Source organism: Dermacentor variabilis, chromosome 2 (assembly GCF_050947875.1).
Source record: "Dermacentor variabilis isolate Ectoservices chromosome 2, ASM5094787v1, whole genome shotgun sequence".
Classification (NCBI taxonomy): domain Eukaryota; kingdom Metazoa; phylum Arthropoda; class Arachnida; order Ixodida; family Ixodidae; genus Dermacentor; species Dermacentor variabilis.
In genome coordinates this window covers 103931149-103955357 of record NC_134569.1, presented here as the reverse complement: position 1 = coordinate 103955357, position 24209 = coordinate 103931149, and the positions used below count along the sequence as shown (strand labels likewise).

General features: G+C 44.1%; 1 protein-coding gene across 5 annotated transcripts in view; it reads left to right on the top strand.

Annotated features, from left to right (window-relative positions):
• dlg1 (MAGUK family member discs large 1) overlaps positions 1 to 24209 on the top strand; it is a 717696-nt gene that overhangs the window by 15709 nt on the left and 677778 nt on the right. For all 5 annotated transcript variants that reach the window (XM_075681544.1, XM_075681545.1, XM_075681543.1 and 2 more), the window contains exon 3: positions 6821 to 6957. In XM_075681544.1, the coding sequence (XP_075537659.1) occupies positions 6821 to 6957 (137 nt within the window). The remainder of the gene's footprint in view (positions 1 to 6820; positions 6958 to 24209) is intronic.

The window sequence follows — 24209 nt, the reverse complement described above, 5'->3', positions numbered from 1 at the left end:
AGTGACTGATTGGCACATAGCGGCAGAGGTAGTGACGTGGAGATAATGTCATGGCCTCATTTGTGGCATGGGCGATTCAAATTGAGGAATGGCAGTAGGACTTTGGTGGCAGTTTTCTACGCAACTAAGTCATATATTGGAATCCAAAAAATGATGGTTGACTTCTGGACAGACAAGCTGTTGAAATAACTCAACTTAATATTTTCCTTTAGAGTTCGTTTAAGGACTGCGCAACGAGTGATAGAATGAAAAATGATGGGTGAAACGTTAAAAGACAGTAAGGCAGTGGTTTATATTAGGTAGCATATGGGGATTGCACATATATATATGTTTGTTGAGATAAAAAGAAAGAAATGGAGTTGGGCAGGCCATGTAATTCATAGAACAGATAACCTGAGGTCTATAAGAGTTATAGAGTGGGTGCTATGGGAAGGGAAATGCACTCGAGGGTACCAGAAGATTACGAAGTCTGCAGGCATAAGATAGAGTCAGCTGGTTCAAGAGAGTCATTATTGGAGATAGCTGGGAAAGGCCTTCATCCTGCAGTAGACATAAAATAAGGTATTGTTGATGATAATGATGATGTGTAACAGATTGTTCTGGAAGTCTAAAGGTGACCTACGACAATGTGGTTACAGTGCCTGTGCTATGGATTTGTAAAGGTTCTGTTGAAGCAAACATTGCTTGGTGTAAATCACAGTTGAGGTTTCTTAGTGGTGTATGAAACTGCCATTACTGCCCGTGAGCTCATTGAACAATTGTGGAGTAAGGAAGAATGCAAAGCAGCTTTTTGTTGTCATTCTTCAGCAGCATGTTTCTCACTGCCTAGCTACAGTGTCAACACTGGTACATACCACTGTGCAGCAGTAAAAGAAGAAATGACAGGCAGCACGCCCACCACTTGTGTCTCCACCAAAAACACTTGTAGTAAGCACAAGTAGACAGTATAGGTTAGATAGTTTCTAACCACTGCCAATACCTCAAACACATTTCAAATGAACATGTGCATTCTGCACAGACTGTTATCATGCTGGGAAGGCTGCAAAAGCGAGTGAGAAACTGCAATGGCTGCATATAAGTTCAAAAGCCCATAACTTTATAAACAGAATTCTTGACAGAAAATACAGGGCTGTGGCTGAAGTGCAAGTAGGAAATTGTGTTGCTCAATGTTTCTTGGCCGAAGATAAGCGTTAGAGTTCATATTAATTCTGCAACATTTGTGCAGCAATTGTGCCCGAGTGAGGTTGCTATTATGAGTTTCTGGAGATTAAGAAATAAGACGTTAAACATTGATACAAGCTTTAGATAAGTCAAGCGAACCTTCCATGACATGTAGAAGTTTGAAAAATGGGGGTCGACAGTACATTCTTTCAGCAGTTTGGAGCTACATCCACCAAAGTGTTCTGCTGATGAGCCTCACATTTCATTGCTTCATGCTACACACTTTTACTGCAACAGCAGGTGAAAGATAAAAACAGGGCTTGCTGTGTTTGTCCATCTGTCTCTTCTGTTACGTTGCCACCGCTGGCTGTCGACATCATTATTGTGCTCAGTTCATCGAGCCATTGCTTAATTCTCGGCTTCACCCTGCTACCACTTCATTCTCGGCTTCACCCTTCCTTAAAATCACCTCTAGGGTTCGAACTTATGCCCCTTTGGCAGTGTGCAATTTGGTGCTGGGTGTGTTAACCACTGTGTTATCATACAGCTTTGGCACTTGGTTATATGTGCTGGGATTCGCATGCCATGCACACTTCTAATGGAGGCATTTGTGTATCTATTTTGGAAGCCACAACAAGCAATACCATATGAGATGAGAACAACATGGTGTGTATTGCAAAGAAGTTCTTCATGAGAAGATTGTGATGACTGCTCTGGGAGCCTGTTGCTGTTGAGTAAAGGAATTCTGAGCGCCAGGAATCGCTAAGGTCTCACAGTTTTCATTTCATATTCAGGAAAATGTGGTGTAGGCAAGTATGCATACCATACAAGTGACAAAAATATAAGGAACCCTGAAACACTTCCTTAATTAAACAGCAGCATATTAGAAATAGCATGGCACTGATTGCAAAATGTTTTCTTAAAAGCAATAAATTAGGAATGTGATTATACATAGTACATAGCAGTCCAGGTGCCCCACGTCCCACTCATTTTCTTTATTCATTTTCTGTTTGACTTGCACCACCGGCCAAATTCAGAACACTGTGCTAACTTCAGTGATGTACTACCCTGCTGTACATTTAATACTTGCTTGTCAAGAGTATCCACTGTCCATGTCATATATAGTCTTTCTTGCTAACTTTTCAATCCTGTCTGGTGAGCTCATGCATTTGCAAACCATAAATCTCACCAACAATAGGCATGAGTGTTTCAATCTGCCAAAGGGATCATAGCATGGTGACAAGTTGCTGCTTGCAGAGCACAAGGATTTTCATTGTTGCCTTTATCAGATCTTTGCACGTTTTTGGGAGTTTTGCCCATTTGGCTTAGAGGTTCACAGCTTGATGTTAGACACTAAAGAAAATGTACTGTTTTCATGTGGTTTGTGTAGTCGTAACTTGTGTCCACTCAAGTGAGTGGACTGAACAGCAGCATCAACATCACTGCAAAGGAAGAGGCTGAAGTGGAGCATAGGACAGGCAGGGACCAGCTAGCTGAAAACAGTGGCAGCCATGATTGAAGAGTCAAAATGTTTCTGAATGGGACTGTGTATAGGGACTATCTGATGAGCAGCAAAAAGCTGCTGCTTTCTTTGAGTTGCCGATGACCTGTTGTTCCTTGCGCAACATCGTGGCAGCTTTGTAGCAGATACTTACTGCACTTAGGACAGCAAGCTGTACACAAGAGGTGCAGTGCCCCCATTCTTCACAACTGCTCTTGACCGAAAGAATGCACTGGCTGTCATGTGAGCTTTGCACTGAGTTTGGTGAACTGCAGCTGCATGCTTCCTGTTAGTGGTGGGGAGCCGCTGAAACTGAGGGTGTACAACCATAACTGGTGCACCTTTTCTGGATGGCACCTTGCTTTCGAAGTTGGCTGGTAAGGTGTCGCATACGTTGAGGAGTGTGTCCTGGCAGCTAGATTGGTTAAGGGCCCCAGGGGTTGGAAGACCTCATCCTGGCAGCATCTGACTTAGTGTTCCTAGTAAGCAGGAACCCAGCAAGGTGTCACAGTGCAGTTGTTCACCGGAAGCCACCACTGTCATCACAGAAGGAGGGGCAGTGTGGGAACTTGTGTTCACCTCAAGCTCATGCGCCGAACAGCAGCGTAGACATGGCTACCATGGAAGAAAATGTAGTGGGGTGCAGGACAGGCTGGGACCAGCCAGGTGGTGTTCGGACATGGGACTTCTCCACAGTGTGAATGAAGGCTGGTAGTGCTAGTTGAGACGTGCTACAATGCAACAACAATGTGACTGCAGTCGCTAATGTAATGGAGCAAATATTCAATGATGAGGCCATGCTATTGATACCTAATGTGACATCTGTGAATGCATCGCAACAGACTGCCTTGTGTGGTGAGGCTATTGTGCTTCAGCCGCTTGCCTGTCGATGTCTTGTAGCTCCGAAGTTGTGCGAGCCAGCTGGTTGCAAGTCTGGTGCAACTGAGAGCGTGGGGATAGAGGAACTAGTTTTATGCGACCATTTATATCAAATTGTACAGTGGATGAACATACAAACAACTGCGGAGTCTCAGTGGCTATGACTTTCTGCCAGTGAGCAACAAATGACAGTGTTGATTGGCGGCTGCGGCAACTGCATTCTCATTTGAAAAGAATACCGAAATTCTCATGTACTTAGCTTTCGGTGCATTTTGTAGAACCCTAGGTTGTCAAATTCAGAGCACTCCACTGCAGTGTCTCTCATAGCCCAAGTACAGCTTTGAGTCATTAAACCTTTAGCAACCATCACATTCACTGTCATCTGCCATTCATTTGGTGCACTCTACTGCAAACTCCTTTTTCCACTCAAACTCCTCACGGCTATGTCGATCATCTTCACCTTTTCTTCAAACACCTGTGCCCCACTTCTGTTACCACTGGATGTTTTCATTAGCAAAGCCCTTCCAACAGCAAGCCCACGACCTTATGCATAATAAAGGTATCTGGCCTTGCCTTATGCCACCTTATGATGGCTTGGTGAAGATGTCACACTGAACTAAGAATACAGCTGTGGTCTTCATCATAGGATGTGCAAACAATTTGGTGATTGACAAGGTCAAGCTCATTGACCTCTAGAACTTGTCAGCTTTATCTTCTCTGCAAAGCATTCCTCCAGCTGCTACATCCGTGCCTCTATCCGCCTTTGTTAAGACTGTCTTTTTGGCAGCTTTGATGTTGGAAGTAGTGTGGTTGGCTATTAACTACATCTTCTGGGAGTGCTGTTATGACTATGGGCATGTGAAAGCAGTGCTATCCTAATGCACATCACTGCTTCAGGACAGCATTGCTGCAAAGAGTAACATGGCGTATGTACCATGAAGTTTTCTGTTTTGGAGTAAGAAATGGGGGTTGACAGTTAGACATTGAATGTGAAGGCCAGAGGCAGGCATGTTTGCTACAAGACTTGAACAAGTACTATTCAGAAATTTTGAAAATAGCCACAGGACCAACAGTCACCAATGTTCACTTGTAATTATTTATTGGGATGCCACAATAAGTCCAGTCAGCAGTTCGTAGTTTTCATCCGAAGTGTTCTCATACATTGTTATTAGGAATTCAAAAATATGGTACTGTTGAATCCTGTTAATTTGACCTGTGGTGGATACCCGAAATCAGTTAACCTCATGTTTGAATTAAATAATGTGTTCTGCTTAGCTTTTCTTTATCTGAAGCATCTTGTGATGGTCATCAGCACTTGTTCTTGGAGGCAAGGGCTGTACTGACAGCCTCATTATGTCAGTATACACTATAAAGCCTGGTCACATCATCTTATGCAAAGAACTATCCTGCCATAGTCCAAGTCCTGTTTCTAATTTTAAGTCCAGTTCAGTCTGCCACAATTGTACATATGCTGTTGACAAGGTGGGAGGGTTTAGAAATACAAAATATTGTCTTCATTAAAAAGAAGCCTTTTAACAAGACCATGCTAACATGCTGTTCTTGTCTGATAGCATCTCATATTCTCCCTTCCTGGCATTGCCCTCCTCTGTTTTCTTGTGTTCTAATCATTCAGGTTTTGTGTTCGTTGTGTATGCATAAGGCCAATGGCATTATTGGAGTGTTGGCATTATGTGCTTCACAAATTGAATAGAAAATATTCCCATTCACACATTTGGCACAATATGTGCTCACAATCTGCCTTTTTGTTGGCGGTTACTCTATGTTACAATTTTTCAATGTTCGTCATGTCAGTAAAAAAAAAAAGAAAGCTTGTTCATGCGAAAGTATGTGAGCCTTTTGGGGCTTTTAAACCATATTAAAGCAAAAGCCAGCCCTTTTTGGCCCTTTCACCAATTTTCTAGTGGTCAGCGGCCAAACTTCCTCAGGTGATGCAAAGGTGCACGCTTTTTTGCAACTGAATTGCTAGGCACATTCATCTCCGACTGCCAACTAGCTCTCATAGATGCAATTGCTGTTGTACGAGAGCTATATGGCATCTGAAGGTTTAGATGCTGTGGTTGGTAACGGCGCTGTGTTGCATTTCTCAGCTGTCTGAGCTGACAGTGTTGCGGTGTGGGTTTGTCGCTGAAGCCTGCTGTGCTTTTTCTCAAGATACGCTGTATCATCTTGCTGGCTCACCACAGCTTTACTTAGACCGACTCCCACAGTGCATGTGGTCTGTAAGTCTAAAGTGAATGGTTGGAGGAGTATGTGGCCTTTGTGGAGTAAATGAGCGAACAAGAAAGGGCAGGTGTGCAGCCATTGGCATGCCATTGTTGTCATGCTGTCTTGGTCATGGGGCCATCATTATGCTGTCATCATCTCCATCTTCTTCACATAATCATCTTCATGCCACCACTAGCGTTGCCATCACACTCTCATTCTGTTTACCAAAACATTACATAATTTGTGTTGCTATCATGAAACACTGCTATAGACGCTAGCAAGGTACTTCGCAAGTATTGGTAGTGTATCCACTTGATTTCTGCACTCCATGGAAGCTATTTGCTTACATTGACAAACACCTTGAATGGTTTTTGTAGCTGTATTATAATAACCAATGCTACAAAAATTGCGACATTGAATAATTGGAAGTGAATTGTGCCATTGGGAACAACTAAAACATAAACAGCAGTGTGCGGGGCTGACAGTAGTGTCAGCGCCACCTTCTGGACATGGCCAGTTCAAGTGATTGGCACATGTGCGTTTCACTGTGTTTCACTGTGTTTCAATGTTGCTGCTGCCATGGCTGTTTGTGCGGTGTGGTATTGCAGAAAGGCAGCCCACACAGGCAAACCAAGTGCAAGCTTAAATTGATAGAATGCATTTCGTCGTCCTTTCTTTTTTTTTTCAGTCATCATTGCATCATTATGATCAGGACCCTAACTACTGAACAATTATCCCAAAGCTGCATGTCAACTTTGTATTATTTTTTCTTCAGACATCTTTCAGTCACTTTTGCAACAAGGACTTACTGCCAACAATGAAGCATAGATGTTGGACGATAAATAAGCATGTCATCTTGAAGTGGTTTCATTTCTGCGTCAGCAGCATCTGTTGCAGGACATCTCATTACTAGGACATCGTAATAATTTTGCAAATGTTGCTAAATATTGGTATCGAATTTATTAGTTGAATTTGCCCCTGTCATGTATAAACTGTCGTAATTTGTCTGTGAATTTTGTTTCACTTATATTGTCTAATTTCCACCCCTTGCAGACATCCAAGAATTCTACGAGATCACTCTGCTGGATGACACGAAGAGCATTCAACAGAAGACGGCCGAGACCCTACAGATTGCTTGCAAGTGGGAAAACAGTCCACCTATCACAGGCACACATTCCAACAGCACAGAGGTAAGGCTACTTGGGCCTGGTACTTTCTTGCCATGGCTGCTTTCGCTATAGCCCATACGCTCATTCACAACACAGAGCCTCGCCTTATGAGGTTTGTACACAGCGACGGTCCCTGACATTGCTCTTGGAGAGGACGAAAGCTAACAAGAGCAAAAATTTTTCTTCGAAGAGGAAACATGGCAGCATTTTGTTTACGACTTGCTGCATTTATGTATTTATATAAGAAGCAGCGTTTATGAGCTCATCGTGAACAGTGTAACCCTTTGTGGCCCCTATTGTTTGTATTCCCTAATTACTGGCGAACACACTTATAATGATATAATGATACCGGTTTTAACGATATACTGGTTATAACAATTAGAAGCTGTTGCACCGTCAGCTTTTCTATGTTTTCTATGGTGAAATAACCTGCTTACTACAATGCTCCTATGCTGCATTATCGGTTATAACGATGAAGTCTGGCTGCTGGGCGACCGTGCCGAAAAGTAATGAAATGCAAAATCCTTGAAAAAGAAGAAAGAAGAGAAATTCAAGCCACTGCACCCTCGCCCGCTGCCACAACGGCCGCCGCTCGCTCATACAATAGATTTGTTTTCCAGCCTTCTCTGCATTGTCAGCCTCTCATGCCTCTCTTCTGTTGCCCTTCCACTCCTCCGAACATGAATGGGCTGTGCCCATTGCTCTATGCCACACCACCCTCTGAACCACGAATGGACCATGTCAACTGCGCTGACAGCGCTGCTCCCAGATTGCTAGCTGGCCCCTTATTCTGCACAATTCTGCCAACGGGTTAAATCGCTCGTGCTCATCTTTGTTTGTTGCGTCGAATCGAATTCGTTCCTGGCCACATGGTTTCTCCGCCTCGTTTGACTCGCCGCTGAAATGGAAGATGGCTGATCTGCCCGCTGATCATTGGCAATGCACAGCGTTGCCGGTGAAAAGAAGGCCCACTGCCTTAGGTTTGGAAATGAAGTGTACTATCATGAAGGACTACAAAGACGGTAAAAAAGTGTGTGACTTGGCAAAAAAGTACGAACTTTTGCAACTGACAGTGTCAACAATCATCTGCTCAGCAGAGAGGTTTGATAAAGAAAAGTGCTTGGCAGACAGCAGACGCAAATGCAAACACATTCGACAAGGTGCCTATAAAGATGTGGAAGAGGCCCTCTACAAGTGGTTTCTTGGTGCCCAGGCCATCAACATGCTCGTCACCGGGCCAATTCTGGCCAGAGAGGCAATGCAGTTTGTCCTACTCATCAACAACATGGACTTCCAGCCAGGCGGCAGCTGGGTACAGTGCTTCAAAGAGAGGCACGGCATTGTTTACAAAGCCGCCAGCAGCAAAGGAACTTCACTTGACGTGGAGGCGAAGCAGAGGTGGGTGGAGGAAATGCTGCCCCGCATCCTTGGCAACTACATTAACACCGACATATACAATGGTGACGAAACAGAACTGTTCTTCCAGATGTTGCCATCCAAGATGCATGCACTCAAAGGAGACACGTGCAAGGGCAGCAAAAACAGCAAGCTGCGCCTCACTGTGATTTTGTGTGCCAACATGGACGGGAGTGACAAGTTGTCATCGGGAAATCAAAAATCCCTGCTGCTTCCGCGTTGCGGCCAGGATACCAGTATGCTACTGTCACAACCGCAAGGCATGGATGATGCAAGAATTTTTCCTTGAGTGGCCCTTGGAGTGGATCAACGTATCGAGCTATCTAAGAGAAAGGTGGCGCTCATCTTAGGTAATTGTAGTGCCCACCGCTCCATGCCTAAGCTCTCAAGCGTGGAAGTTTTTTTTCCTGCTGCTTAACACGACAACAGGGTTGCAGCCCATGAATGCCGGCGTGATCACAAAATTTAAGGCCATGTATCTTCGCCACATCCCGAACAAGTTAGTCTTGTTGATGGACATGGCCACATGGACAAACAGGGAGCAACCAGACTTGAAGATCAATTTATTGGTAGCCATGCAGCTTATCTTTGGGGTGTAGTTCAACGCAAGTGCTTTTATGATGCTGAACTGCTTTAGCAAAGCGTGCTTTGGCTGAGGCAGTAGTGATTAATAGAAAGCCTGCGAAGCTCCCACTGACGAAGTGATGCCTGAACTTCAGTGCACAGTTGACGAGGATGCTTCAGGACTCGAGGAGTTTCTACATGCGGACGACAGATTAGAAACATCACAACTTCTAACTGATGAGGCGGTCGTCTCAAGCATGCATGTATCGGATAGCAATGGCGACAGTGACGGCGATACGGCAGTGATGATGCGGATGATGCAGGAGGTCCTGCAAATGATTCTGTCACTCTGTTGCTTTGTTCTCACGATGGACCTTCCGCTGCACTACGTGCAGCATGTGGATGCCTTAGAGAAGGATGTCGGCAAGCTTCGCCGAAAGCAAGCAAGGCTGACGGACATAAGGTTTTCTCATGCAAGCTAGTAAGAAGTACATGCCGAGATGCTTGTGGCAATTTCATCCCAGCATTTCTTCTAGATTTCTCAAGCTGAGAAGTTGCCGTGGCAACCTTCTCACATTTTTTAAAAGGCCCCTTTTGGGGCCACGAAAGCGATGCCTCGGCACAGCTTGCATGTCACTTGCAGCCTGTGGCCCCTCTTTGCAGTTGTTATAGCACTGCCATTCTTGAATGCCAACAGCCACAGCTTGTTACATGCGATCGGAGCGTGCAGGAAGCAGAGCTAAACAGTTAAATGAGTCAACACAATCAGCAGCTGTATGGAGGAAGGTGGTGGGGAGGGGCAGTGTCCTCCCTGCCATTATAGTTTTCTCACAACAGCTCTGCCGTCCCCCTATTTCGCTTTTTTTCATGTGTGCAGTCTCAAGTGTGCTCTTGGGGCAAAGGAACGACAACACAGTAGGGCAAAAAGTCACAAGGGCATTTATTGCACCTTTGATACACTAATGCCTGCTAGCCAAATCACAACACATAGAACATGCCGACAGGCGTGCAACAAATTGAGGAAGCCCGACTCACTGTGACCTGATAGTGAGCGAATGTGTTAGCTCCTAGGTTAGACACCCATACCTAATCATTCGCATATACAGTAACGCAAACGGTGTTGCGTTTGAATGATTGTGTTCATCCATTCTGGTGTCCTGCTTCCATGCCTTTTCCACGATAGTCCCGCAAATAGTGGGTGAGCTCGTGAAGCGTATGTGCTGCTCACTGACTGCAAGCCAAAGAGGGAAACCTACTCCCTTTCGTGCCCGGGCAACCCCACCGTTATGCAGCGTTAGCAGCGCAACACTCGCACCATCTCTTGTAATATGCTGCAACCACACCAACCGCCGCCGGCACATAACTATGCGGAGAAGCCAGATTACAGAAGACGCGAGCGACATGCGGGGAAAATATCAGGGGATGCGTGAGCATCGAGCATCTCCACATATGCAACCCGGTTATAACATTTATCGGTTATAACAATGGAATTTTCGGGGCACTTGAATATTGCTATAAGTGGGTTTAATTGTACTCAATTATCTGTCCTAGTAGTGTGCATGCTATGTTGCTTCTGCATTTAGAATACAGCAGCGAAGCTTTGCATCAGAATTTCTGTAGTATCTTATGTAAGTTTCTCTCACTTTCAGTGATCTGCTGCCTGATCAACTTAGCATCCTTTTTCGCTAGAGAGACGTTTATATGGAACTGGCAATCATGGTTTTGTGCTTGGCCTATACAAGTCTTCATCACACACACTTGTTGTTTGTTCACACTTGGGATTTGATGAGGCTGACCATTTGAAGCAGGTGTACTGTCTGTTAACGCCCGCTCTTGCCCAATGTTATGGTTGTTCTGAAGAGTTGTTTCAGAGTTCAGAACAGTTTTATTATTTATTTATTTATTTTTATTTAGTCATACTGTTAACCCTCACTTGAGGGTCGTTACAGGGAGGGTCAGTAATTGAATTTTACATAGAACAAACATTGAAGATCATTTGTAGGAGAACATTTGTAGAAAAAAAAAAAAAAACACACAGCTACATGCAAGGAACAAATATAAGCTATACAGTGTGAGCGAAATACTTATCAAGGCCAACCTCAAAATCACTCATAGCATTTTTTTGGACCGCATCATTCGGTAATTCATTCCACATTTTAATAGCGTCAGGAAAGAAAGAAAAGCGGAATAAGTCTGTTTGAGCTATTATTGATTGCACGAATGTACTGCATGTTGTTCGTGGTAACCTTTTGTGAAAGGGCGTCAGATAATCATCCTTGTTTATTTTCACATCTGCGTGTAGTATTTGAAAAAGTTCAGAGTTGTTTCATTAGGATGGGCTCTCCATCAGCAAATTTCTTTTCTTCTTTTCCTTCTCTGTATTCACACAAGTAAATGAACCAGTTGCAGGAATATTCTGCGCATGCGTGAGAAAGGTATTTTCTAACTAAACTACTCTCCCGTCTGCATACTAGTAGAACAAAGTATTGTTGCCATTCAGTGGCTTTGCCTTTATCACCGTCAGACCTCTCTATTATCTGAAGGTTCAGTGGTATAGTTAAGACTACTTAACGATGACAATACATTCCCTCTCGGTTGCCATGTGTGGGGGAACTATGACAAAATTTTGAGTAATTCTCAAAAAGCCTTTGTGCTCATGCTTCTTTCTTGTGGGGTGGGGGCCACACTCAGGGTGAGAAGTGCACTCTGTGAACGAGAGTCAAGCACTGAAATGCGCAGTTCCTCATGCCACAGATAGGGACGATGCCTTGACCAACAGCTCCTTGACAAGGGCTTTATGGTGAGCAACAGCGCCTCCAATTATTCACTTAGCTGAATTAGAGAAGACAGTTGGGCTAGTTGGTGCTCATTACAGAACCTCTGAAATTTTACTACATGGAAATGTAGGATTCATGGGATGCACAGAACCTCTACACACGGAAGCAACATTCATTTTTCCCCTTCCACCCTCTAACACAAGAGCTATAGGAACCGATTGATGGACAGGTTAATTTCGAGATACAAACACTCTTTCTTGGTGAGAATCAGGGACAGGGTGCTTTCATACCTATCACAGCTTTTTTGATTCAAAACGCTTCCCCTATTAAGCTGCCTCTGGAGCCACTGGAGCACATGGGTGCTTTGAATCTGTGTGGTGCATGAGCACCTACGGCAATGATCGGCCAAATTAAGTGCTTTCTGTAATGAGCACTTAACAGAGTTCCTCAGGGTAGGCAGCCGGTCTGAGAACTGGCTAACCTCCCTGTCTTTCCTTCTATTCCTGCTTCCTCCTCCTCCTAACAGAGTTCGTTCAGTACGCAGTGTCATGATCACTGTACTGAGACTGATTAAACATACTCCAGAAAGTGGGAGAAGTGTGGCTTGGGTGGGACCACAATGTTCTACTGCTACAGGCAGGGCATTCTTGCTTTCTTGGAGTGCCGGGCGACTGAAGCACTAGCTTTGTGGTCGATGCATCGTCCTTGGGTCAATCTGCTTATCAGGTAACCATCCATGCCAAGAAACACAAACTGCACAACTTCATCCATGCGGGGGCAACAAGCAAGGAGCTTTTGCTTTGCACAAACCCTCCTCGTCGGTCTCTGACACTGGCATGTTGTTGAATAGTTATTCCTGCTGAAACTGTGGCTATCTGCACTCCACAGACCTTTCTCCTACTTTTTTCGTGCGCCCAAATATCAGCAGCGCTCATTGTGTCCATTTGTACGTATAGTGATGGTGGCATGAAAAGTGAAAAAGTTCTCAGGGGGGATGCGGTCACCCTGTCATTCTCCCATTCAGACTGCCACTGAGCTGTACTGGTGGAACTGAGAGTTGGCATACCGTATTGACTCGGTTATAATGCTGCATTGATTGTAATACACGCCTGTCTGCCGCGACCTAAAAAAAATAAATGTCCTGTAAAGTACCACGCACCTCATTCTTCCATAGAGAAATACAATTTCATCTCATTTGGAAAAACAAAGATTTACTCCTAATGCACTATAAATTGTGATAAATAAAAAGACTTGCAGTTTTGCCCGAAAGCAAAGCATCGATTGCAGTAGAAAATTAGTACACAGTTATGCAAAGTAAGCATAGTAGTTTATTGGCTGTATAAACTTTTAAACATTGATTTACTAACTAAATTAACTAGCATGGTGTCATGCACGCACAAGCAAACATGAACACGTCTCACTCAATGACCGTGGAAACTTTTTATCAGAACGCTGTAGTGAGAAAAGGTAGTAGCAGGAGCGAGCGAATCATCCTTTGTGCAGCTTCACGCTTCAATGTGAATTAAGCTACGAGAACATAGCGCAGTGCACCTAGATGCTTAGACTGTCTCCATCATAGATAGCTTTCATGATAGGGGCCGCACGGCCGTGCCTACGCAGCAGCCGCCAGAGAAAAACACCTCTCCTGTTTGCGCCAGTCTTGCACACAAGTTTCGGGAACTCCGAATGCCCGTGATTCGGCCTGATTTTTGCCTTTCTCCGCACGCTTGATAACTTTCTATTTATTGCGGCATCATGCTGAACTCGGCGTGTCTTTGCAGTCGGCACTTCCATGCTGATAGAGCAAACACAGAAAACGGGAAGACAGATGGTGGACTAACCTAAGCACACATACTACAGCACTTGGAGGAAGCTACAGCTAAGGTAGCTAGGCTTAAAGCACATACGATGCGGCCATATTGAAATGCTGATGGTGATATGGTCGCACAGATTTAGGGTTGTACTCGATTCTAACATGCATGTAATTTTTGGACTTGTTTTATCAGAAAAAAGTGCGCGTTAGATTCAAGTAAATACAATGCCCCTTGCAAAGTGGTTTCACTTCTGGTAAGAAAACTATTGACGGAACACTGCACTTCACTAACATCAATGTTCTTCAAGTTCTGTATCTAAATTTTGATTTTCATATTGGTCTTGGTGCCGAGAGTTGGAACTAGTACAAGTTAAATGGATAATAAATAACATTTGGGCAGGAACCATCTACGAAGATTGTCGATGTAAGCAAATAGCAGAATGCTTCAAAAAGCTATTTGCCTTATTAAAACAAACGGTGCACTTGATGACATATATTTGTTGTAGTGAAGCTATGTAGGTACCATTTGTTTTTTCATTGGTTAATTCTGTAGAGAACAGAGCCATTAGTCAGCACTAATCTTGCGGTAATGTAGGTTGTCGGTCTTGTCGGCCAACTGGGCCAGAGATTCCAACATTGAGAATGAAGATGCGGTCAGGATTATGTGCACCTGTGGTGGAAGACGCTGCAGGAAAACTTCCCGGAGAAGTGCGCTGTCAGTTGAAGGTGCTGAGTCACCTGCCAAGGCTTGCATGCCATGCAGCAAGTCGGTAGGTTTGCTTTCACCGAGGTCCTCTAATGTAAGAAGTTGCTGTAATCAATGCTGCTCCATTTCACTGGTGCACTGGATGAGTGTTGCCTTAAAGCGGCTCTGAACCACCCCTCGGGCTTGGTGCAATAATATAGTCCAGGGGTAGCATACACTGCTGTGAACATCTCAGGCAAGCTTTGTTGTCATACGCAGTGTGTAGAGCTCGCAAGCGGATTGCAAAGTGACCTTTCTCTCAAATGCTCTCTTTTCAACAGAAAGCCCTCTCTTCACTCTCTTATGGACGCACTATTTCACCGTTCCCTTAGTTAGCTGCTATTGGCCGATAGCTGACATAAGCTGCAGTTGGCTACATGGCGTAGATACCACGGCTGCCATGGGGTGCCGCCACGAGTCCACTGACTAATTGCACTGCGGCTCACTGAGTATAACTGCCTTTGGCTTATGTTTAGAGCGTCATAGGCACCAGAGACGGACGTCATGGCGTCTTTAAAATTAAATTTGAACTGCGTGCCACGGTGGCATTTAGAAGGCTGAGCTTTGTGGGCATGCCCCACTGCGCCACAGCCTTCGCAGTGCAAGGCATTGAAAAAAGAATGGGAGCACAGCGGAAGCCGTGTTTGATTGCCAATAACTCAGTTTCTGCTGAACGCATTGAAGTACTTTTTGCAGCAAAGTATTTCTCAAATAGCCTTTCTCAAATTTTCACTTCAAATGCCTTTCTCCACTTCAATAAAGAGTGGTTTAGGGCCCCTTTAAGGTGGTCATAGGGGCGGCCGATGGGCGGGGAGCATAGAACATTGCGAACAATTGCAGCAGTAGGTGGTGGAAGCACTCCAACAACGTGGTCAAACATGGTCAACTGCGAACTGAGGCGGTGGCGACAGAACAAGGATTCGATGTTAATGAATCAGTTCCGAGTGCGATGACCAGAACTCCGGGAGCTCGAGAGTGGAGACCTTGGGATCGCGGGGTAGTGGCACTGACAGCAGTACGTGATCGGGAGAATCTGAGGCCATGGCTGACTGGATAGAAAGCGCCCTTCAAAGACGGCAGGGCTCGAGCTTCTTGCGGTGGTAGGCCCAGCGAAGTGGCTAAAGCACCTAGAGTGGAGAGTAATGACACGAAGTCCGAAGTTGTCAATTTGTGGGTGAAGAAAAACCATACAGACGATGTTGCCTGGTGTCCACAAATTATATTTTAGCCGAGCCCACTCAATCAGGTGGAAGCCTGTTTCCTCCGGTTCCACTGCTCGTGCACCTTCAGCATGCTAGGCGTGTTGTCGTCGTCTTTTGTGACGGGACCATTGTGGCATGTAGTAGTGCGCTACAAGGTCGACAGTGCAAGCATCTAAATGAGCTGTCTATGACTGCTGGTGTTTGGCAACAAATTCGCCCTACAAAATGTGCGCGGGCGCCTTTTGTGTTGGCATTTTTGTTCCAACGTCCAACCAGCAGCCTTCAACACCAACCTCCGACTGCCACCCAACGACCACAAAAAGGCCAGAAGAGCCAAAGAAACCTATATGTTTTAAAAATAGAGCTGTTTTGCTTCATGCATTCTCATCAGTACTTTATGAGCACTTTTATCAGCTATCATTAATTCGGTCTGTATGTTCAGGTATCTTGTGACAAAAAAATTCGCAGTAGAAGTTTGTGTGTGCAGGTTTTAGTTGGATACATTATCTTGATGCACACACCATGTTAGGTTGACCCCTACAATATTTGTATTGTGGGCGTCACGCCAGCTGCCTTTGTTCAGCTGAATCATGACCCAATGACCATGACCGTGACGTGACCCAGTGTACAGAGCATAGTGAATGCTATGCTTGCTTCATGCTGCCGCATGCAGAAGTGGGCATCATGATGTTACAGTTATTTCAACAAGAAACGATTTGTGCAGAAAGTGGCCAACCTTTTCACCAATGCACTGAAGTGCGAGGCTTTCAATGACTTTTATTAGAAAACTATTAACCCTTACAGGGTCGATTTTCTACGCCTTATGCGATCGCACTGGGTCGAGTTCTTTTATTGCAGCTTCCAATTCTTCTGAGGGGCCTATTTCGAAAAAAATTTGCCGTGATTTTTCTAGGGGGACCGTAAAGTGAGAAAAAGATATTTTGTGTTGGTATGTATGTACTCTTTATTTATGAATAACAATAATAAAAAAAGAAAATAAGCTTATAGGAATTAAAAATTTGATGCTTTGTTATAGACATAGTTGAAGGCTTAGAAAATGCACACACGAGAATATTTCGCAAGTCTCAAATGTTCCGGCTCTCACACTAATGTTCACGTCCATAGCGTAATCGAACTGCGTAGGTGGGCGCACTCAAGAAAACTGTGTGGTTGTGTGCCCATCAAGAAAGCGAAACATGTGACAAACTTCAGCTAATTCATCTTATCGCTAATCAGAGGCAATTATAGATTTCGCGAGTTCCCCCCCCCCCCCTAGAAAAGAAGAAAAGGAACAGAAACGCATGCATGGCGGCATCCTTCGTATGCGCACCCCTGTGAATACTAAACGAGCGAGAAACAGGTGGTTGCCCTATGAGTGATTAGTAACGAAATAGCCATCAGTTTTGCGAGCGCAAGAAGCTGAAACCGCCCACAGAACAAAATCCAAACCCCCACCAGCCTGCGCGTGCGCCAATGCGCGTGCGCAGGCGCGCATTGCGCATTGCGCTGGGCAAACTAGCTCTAAAACAAACCATGCAACGAAAACCGAGAGAGGGAGGCACGAGAAAAAAATTAACCTGTATTTTCCCATTGTGGCAGCACGTGCCAGGAAAGAAAAAAATTAGGAAATTGGCGTGCATTTTAAACGCATAGACGCCGCCGTAAATATACAGCATCGACCATTTTGGACTTGTTCACGGCGCCGTATATTTATGTCATTGACCCTGAAAGGGTTAATGTTCCCCTTCTGGGTTTGTGTGGGGTGCTGCTTTTCTTTATGATAATAGAGCATGTTGAAACATTGCGGTTGTGTGCGCCAGAGCTTGATCTCTGCACATAGAGCTGTCTTGGTACATGTAATCTGTAAAGGCTGGGCATTACTTGAATACACTTCTTCAACAGTGCTGATAGCAATAAGTATGTTCGTCGATCACCATATCAAACGGTTTGGAGATCTCGCTGTCCCCTATATATAGGGGCATCATTTTACATTCAAGATTGTGTTGATATATCCACTTAAGTTTGAGAACATGCTCAGGTGTACAATCATATAGGGTGGGCCAGTTTTCCTTTATGTGGCTACAACATTTAAAATGCACAAACACCCTGATATCATTGGTGTATCTGCACTATGGTGTAAATGTGGTAATGCATATCGCGCTTAATTAATTTGACAAAATTTCCTGTCGAACTTTGTGGCAGTGACTGTGAATTATCCTGGGATGTAATTGTTCTGAACTCTCCCTCACTTTATTGTTTGAGACATCTATCTCAGTGTTCTTTTTTTAGCTGCTTGTATTTTCTGAGAATTAGCCTGTTTCCATTGGAGTAGTTTCACTTCTGTATAGCATTACTGGATGTATCATTGCTTTGTAGACACTTGAAAATGTGGGGCAGTGGGGAGGGGAATGAGCATGTGAATATGTAGGCAGCATCTTGACTAACATAAAAGGATGACTTGTGGCTTCATGCTTCTCGTTTCTGGTGTATCTGGATAGGCCTCAATCATTCTGGATGTCTGTTAAAGGGGCCAAAGGGGCTGTTTGAACATGCAACTTCTGTTTTTGCATACAGTGAAGCCTATTGATGTTCTTCCGCTCTCTTGGGGCAATGCTAAAATTAAAACTTTAGTCTGCTTCAGAAGTCCATATTCTGTACCAGCTGCATTAGCACAGAGTGCTATTTGTCAGTTGAAGCCAGAAGGGTGCATGTGAGATGCCGTTTTAAACTATCATCCAAGTGTAGTTGCCACACTTCTCAGCTTTACCAAAGAATCTAAAGAAAAACAACATTTTGTTTGTTTTACAGCTTCACCGTGCTTGAAACAAACACAAAAACCAATATTACGATATTGAAAGGACTCAAATTGATATTAGGACCTCTTCTTACTCTTTCACTTAAGCTTCACTTTTACTTGATTGCTAGATGTACTGCCTTTATTTCTTCTGCTGCTTCTGTGAACTCTCCGAACTAAGAGTCGCAGTTGTGTGAAGACAAACTAATCCAAAAGAAGATGTGTATGACATAAAGCAGAACAGGTGCTCCATGTTCCTCTGCAAACAAAAGATTATTGCAGGGATCAAGGTGCTTTACTCTTCACTGTTGCCTTGAAGAGGTGGCGTAGAAAGCTGTCAGTGCTGGTTGGAGTGATGAGCCCACCTCAAAATCCACCCTTTTGCTATCTGTGTGAAATGAACTGTTCTTAATGATTTGTAGCTTATTTCATCATTCAATGAAGTAAAAGCATAACTGGGTACTTCTTTTTGCATCTAGCATTTGTTTCCGTGTCAATTTTTTCCGAGTTTTTACGTCACTATCACTGCCATTTCTGTGTACTACCGTATTTACTTGCATAATGATTACACTCGCATAATGATCGCACCCCTGAATTTTGTCGTCAAAATGCAATTTTTTTTTCTTTCCCGTTTAATGATCGCACCGTGAACTTGCTGTAGTGATATGTCGGGTGCAAAGTCTAGCTTAGGATGATTGCGCTTACCATCTGTCGAATGCTACGTGAACGACTCTTCAAGATATACCAAGCGGTCTGCACGCACCAAACATTCTTAAGTAGACGCCCCATTTTATTTCTTTCATCACTTTCCACACTTCCATGAAAAAAAAGAACAGCCTAACTTGCCTTGGCTTTATTATTTGTAGGCTTTATAATGGTTGTGGTCTATAACAACAAAAGAGGTGCCTTTCGATTCTTCTTGTCTGCACTCGTGGGCACGCAACAAATCGCGAGCGGCAACAATAGTTACGTTTACACTGATATGTTAGAAGTGTACCCTATTTATGTGCCGACGCTTGTAACACAGCTAACATATTCGCCCACCTTTAGCAGAAACGTGCCGTATTAGGATAGTAGTGAAGACAAATGCTGCAGCTTCCGCAGCGTACCCGCCATGTGTTTCTATGTCACTGGCAGCTAAGCACGCACATCTCTGTTTCTGTCCCCTCAAAGTGCACATTTCTACGTCATTGCCAGAGACTGGGATTTTCACACCCGTGCTCTTGGGACAAAGGAACGACAACACAGCAGTGCAAACAATCATAAGGGCATTTATTGCACCTTTCATAGATCAATGCCTGCTAGCCGAGTTGCTATCCACAAGACATGCTGATGGGCGCGCGACAAATCGAGGAAGTCCGACTCACCGCGACCGGATAGCGAGCGAATATGTTCGCCCCATGCTGGACACCAACGCCTGGTCGTTCGCGCGTACGGTCACGCGAACGCTGGCACGTTCCAACGAGGCCACGCGAGATGGTCTCGCAGAAGCATGGATTGGTGCACGCGCGGGACGCCCGCGGCGCTCGCAGACCCGCAACCAAAGAGAGGAAGCGCCTTCTCCTTTATGCGCCCAAGTAACCCAGTAGGCGGCGTTAGCAGCGCAACACTCGCGCCATCTCTCGTACTACGCTTCAACCACACTGACCGCCGCGGGCCCCAGGCCACGCGGGGAAGCCGTATTGCAGGAGACGGGAGCTATGCGGAAAAACAACATATCAGGGAACACGTGAGAGTCGCGCATCCCCACAAGACTGGATGGAAGAAACTGTTTCAGTGCGCGTAATATACTTGAAAAGAAAAAAAAACCGCGTTCGGCTTGCTCCGTCGGCCATCATTTTTGTTTTGGTGTCCCGCACTGTTACAGCGGCAGCCGCCTGTTTGTTGACCTGTTGTCATTTCGCAGCAAATGCAGGATGAAAAAAAAAAAAGTGTCTTTTCACGGGAAATTTAACCCGCACAATGATCGCACCCCTGACTTAGCGGCAATTTTTTTTACAAAAAAGTGCGATCATTATGCAATTAGATATCATACATTAAAGTCTATTAGGCTTATTAGGGATTATCACTAAGGTCCTGGGTTGTGGTGCCAAAGGAAGGACAATAGGCAGTTTTCGCATAACGTATAACAGCAAACACAAGGAGTTAGCATTAACATTGTGTGCGTCACACTGCTTGTGCGCTGTATTTAAGCAGTGCTGAGGCTATACGTTCATTGGCTATTTTCGGGATTTAGTGTTCAGCACTAACGCACACATGGGGAGCCTTATGTAGGCCAACACGGCGGCTCTGCCTGCTTTGAATTTGTTGAATCGTTGACCTGTACTGTTCTGCTCATTTGTTCACCATTAATGCTAGTGTTTTCTTTGGAATTTTGTATGATGTTTTGACAGTGGCGTGCTGGTGACAAATGAATGCAGTTTTCGAGATTCGTGCTTGATTAATGGCTCATAGGCATAATGAGAGAGTTGGCTCATGTTTGCTGTAGCGGCGTCAACATGGTCCCAAAGCTTGTATCTAGTTTTTAGTTCATTCGCTTGCTTCAAAGGATGCAGCCACTAATCAAGCTGAGAGATCTTGCGTTTTCTGCAGTAAGACAAAGTAAAGTGTGGTTGATGCTTTGGGCACGATGCATGTGTGCTTCATGACTTGACTTAGGGACACGCTTGCATATTCAGCATCGGATTAGCTTGACATTTCGCATGGTTTTGACTTTCCAGTGCTCTGTTATTTTATATCTAGATGGCACTGTATATGTTTCCGTCAGCGCTAATGTTTCACTCCGTTGCACTATTCTAAAAGACTAGTTTGTGCCACGCAGTGTACAATCTAGATGTCAGTGCTGCGTCGCAGGCTAACTGCTAATTTAAGTGTTTACGTTATATTAAAACTTTCTAGTATATCAGAATGCTAGGAACAACTATGCTTTTATTCCTAAGTAAACAATTGCACTTTTAATTTTGATGCAGGAAGTTGTGAAAGGATTGCATGAGTTGACGTGCAGTGTTGAAACATTGTGGTCTCCCCTCACTTCACACAACTATGTATGCCTTAACTGTGTGCTCTGCTTTACCGCAATAGTATTTAAAACTCTAAACTGGGTTTGCTATGCCTATCTGTCCACCTGTGCTTTTCGTTTTGCCATCGTCATCATGCGCCACTGCTGTTGTCATCGTGTTGTAAATAAAGGGATCCTAACGGCTTTTGAACATAGTAAGAGAACATTATCAATCTATACAAGAGGCTCCTGTGAACATGTGAGCCTTTTTTTTCTCGTCTTCCTTCTGTGGTTGTTGCACATCTAGTGTTTCACACGAGTTATCATGTGAGCCAAATATTATAGCACTGCATGCATCAGGGAATTTAGTCTCTTGCCAAAAAAAATCAAAAATAGTGAAAGATCGCTTTCTGTCACTTCCTCAACGTCGTCATGCAGCCACATGCAGCTGCATCTGCTGCATGTGGCTTCTGAGGTAGCAGCAGCATGCTGCGTAATGTAGTCTACCATGGCCATCACGGTGTGCCGTGACGAGCCCTCTTGCTGCATAGATGCTGATCTATTGGGTGGAGCTTTGCCCCTTTGGCTTTTCCCCTCTGTATCATTGTAGTTTCCAGTGCACCAGTGGAGATGAAATGAGAGAGAAAGCCACTCATCGGTGCATTAACTATGTCTTGCTTTGCATATACTTGAAAGATTAAAAATAAAGTTGTGGCAGGAGATTCATGAGGCAATGTAATTTAATAGTAAGGTTATTTTATGATTAATTAGAAAAGTGTTTCAGGGCCCCTTTAATGTATCGTTATCAATCCGCTTTCTCATCTTTACCTTATCATCTTATGGTGAAGGGTCAGTGTCTTTGTCCACTGCTGATACTGCGGATTGAACGCGGGCCTTGTGGTAATATGCAGTTAGGAGCTCAATGTGCTAACTACTGAGCAATTTCTCACTACTTGCACATGGCAGTTTTTGTAGGGTTTTGTGTGCCATTCAGACTGAGAGTGGGGATGTATGGGGATCTACTTTGGAGGCTACAGCAGTCAATACTGTAGTAGAGAAAGGTAATCGTGTACCATGTGCATCAAACGTTCTTGGTCATCTTTGTTGAGCCGTCAAAAACATAACATTTTTGAAAAAGCAAAGATGTTATGGCTATGCTTCGAGATAACCAAAGCGAGAATATATGCATGTCGCATTTCAAGAATTCCCCCCTTTAGTTGCAGCACAAGCCCTTAGATGCTTGGGAAAGCATTTGCTACAGAATGCAAATAGTCATTGGGAATTTTGAACCATTCCTTCATGAGTGAAATCTTGGGGAACGTCAGATTGTGATGGGGGGGGGGGGGATGCAGGCCTTGCTCTCTGAATGCCTCCATGCAGCATAGTCCATCGGATTGAGATCGGGTGAGATTGAAGGGCGATCCTGTGCAGCAACGAAATCAGGAAATGTGTTTTTGCACCACTCCTCCTCCTCCACTGTCTTGGCTTTGTAGGAAGGCACAGAGTTTTGTTGAAAGACAAATTCTTTGTTTGAAAAGTGCTCGCTTGATTGTCCAAGGGTGAAACTTCTTTTTCAGGATGCTCTCCAGATAAGTTTTCTTCTTCAGTTTCACCTCCTCTGGACTAAAACAATTTCTGACTTTCCATTAAACATGATGGCTGCCCACAGAAACTTGCTTTACATGACCAGACCTCTGCACAAAGTGCTCTGTCTGCTTTTGGCATCTTTGCAGTCATACCGCTTGCATTTTCTTTGTCAGTGCACAACACTTTCGCACCTTGTAGCTCTTCGTGTATAGGACATTCGGACATATTCGTCGAATAGATGTCTCACTGATTTTCATGAACTTGGCCATTTGGCGCATACTTCAGTGTGCTTTGCATTGGATGCGTTCTTGAACCCATTTCAGATTTTTGTCATTAATGGCAGATCGAGGCTGCCCACTGCTTATTCTGCCACTCATTGTCTTGAGTTCAAGGAAGTGGTTGTCGGTATAATAAATGTCAAGAAGCCAGGACGCTGCTCCTGGCAAGATCCAGAATTGCTGTGCATGTTGTTGCTCTATATTGCTCCATAAATTCGCTGACGTTTATTTCGTGTATAATTGTACAATTTTAGCATACCATTAAAATCTCAAATGTTTACTTGTACTTAGCCGTTGCTGTACATTGTACTGTACATTTGAAGAATAGAATGACCATGGACATTGCTACCATGAATTTTCACAGTAACCAACGCTTTTGTAACGTGCAAAATTGTGCATATGTGCGTGATCTGCTGTCAAACCTGTTGTTTGTGGGGGCTGAGCCCTTTGTCAGGCTTTATGCCTTTAGTTTCAGTCTTCCCTCGTTTGAATGAACGAGAAATAAAATTCAATTCAATTCAATGTGGTGCCAACATTATTCCGAAAAACGAGAAGCTGTAAGTGTGATTTACTGTGTAAGAAAAAGCACATAATAGAGAAACTAAAAAAAAAAAAAAATGTGATAAAGAGAGTTATAGTTAAACATATGTCTGAAGCTTGCGCTCACCAAAAAATTTTGATGCACCTGGTAGCATGAATCTCAACAATATAGTCGTTCTTGAGAAGACGGTAGTGTCTGCTGTGAAAGCCTGTGGCCTTCAAAGTAAATGAATTCAGAGCTGGAGGAATTGCTGAACTCTGCCAATTTATTTAATTACTTTTTTTTTCATGAAGATGTATTTCTACATTACCACTGGAGCTTTCATACCTGTGGAGATTACTTGTTGAAAAATGGCGTCTTTGCACCATGCATTATCATATCATCTACTATGCACAACCTCTTGTCCATTATTATATAACATAGGTGGCACTTTGAACATGCTTCTTCTCTTTTTTTTTCTTTTTGACTTCCTTGAAGAATGCTGCATCGTTTACATGTCCTTGTGTTACCAGTTTCCTGAGAATGTCCGTCTTGGAAGTGTAGCTGTTCTTCAGGCGT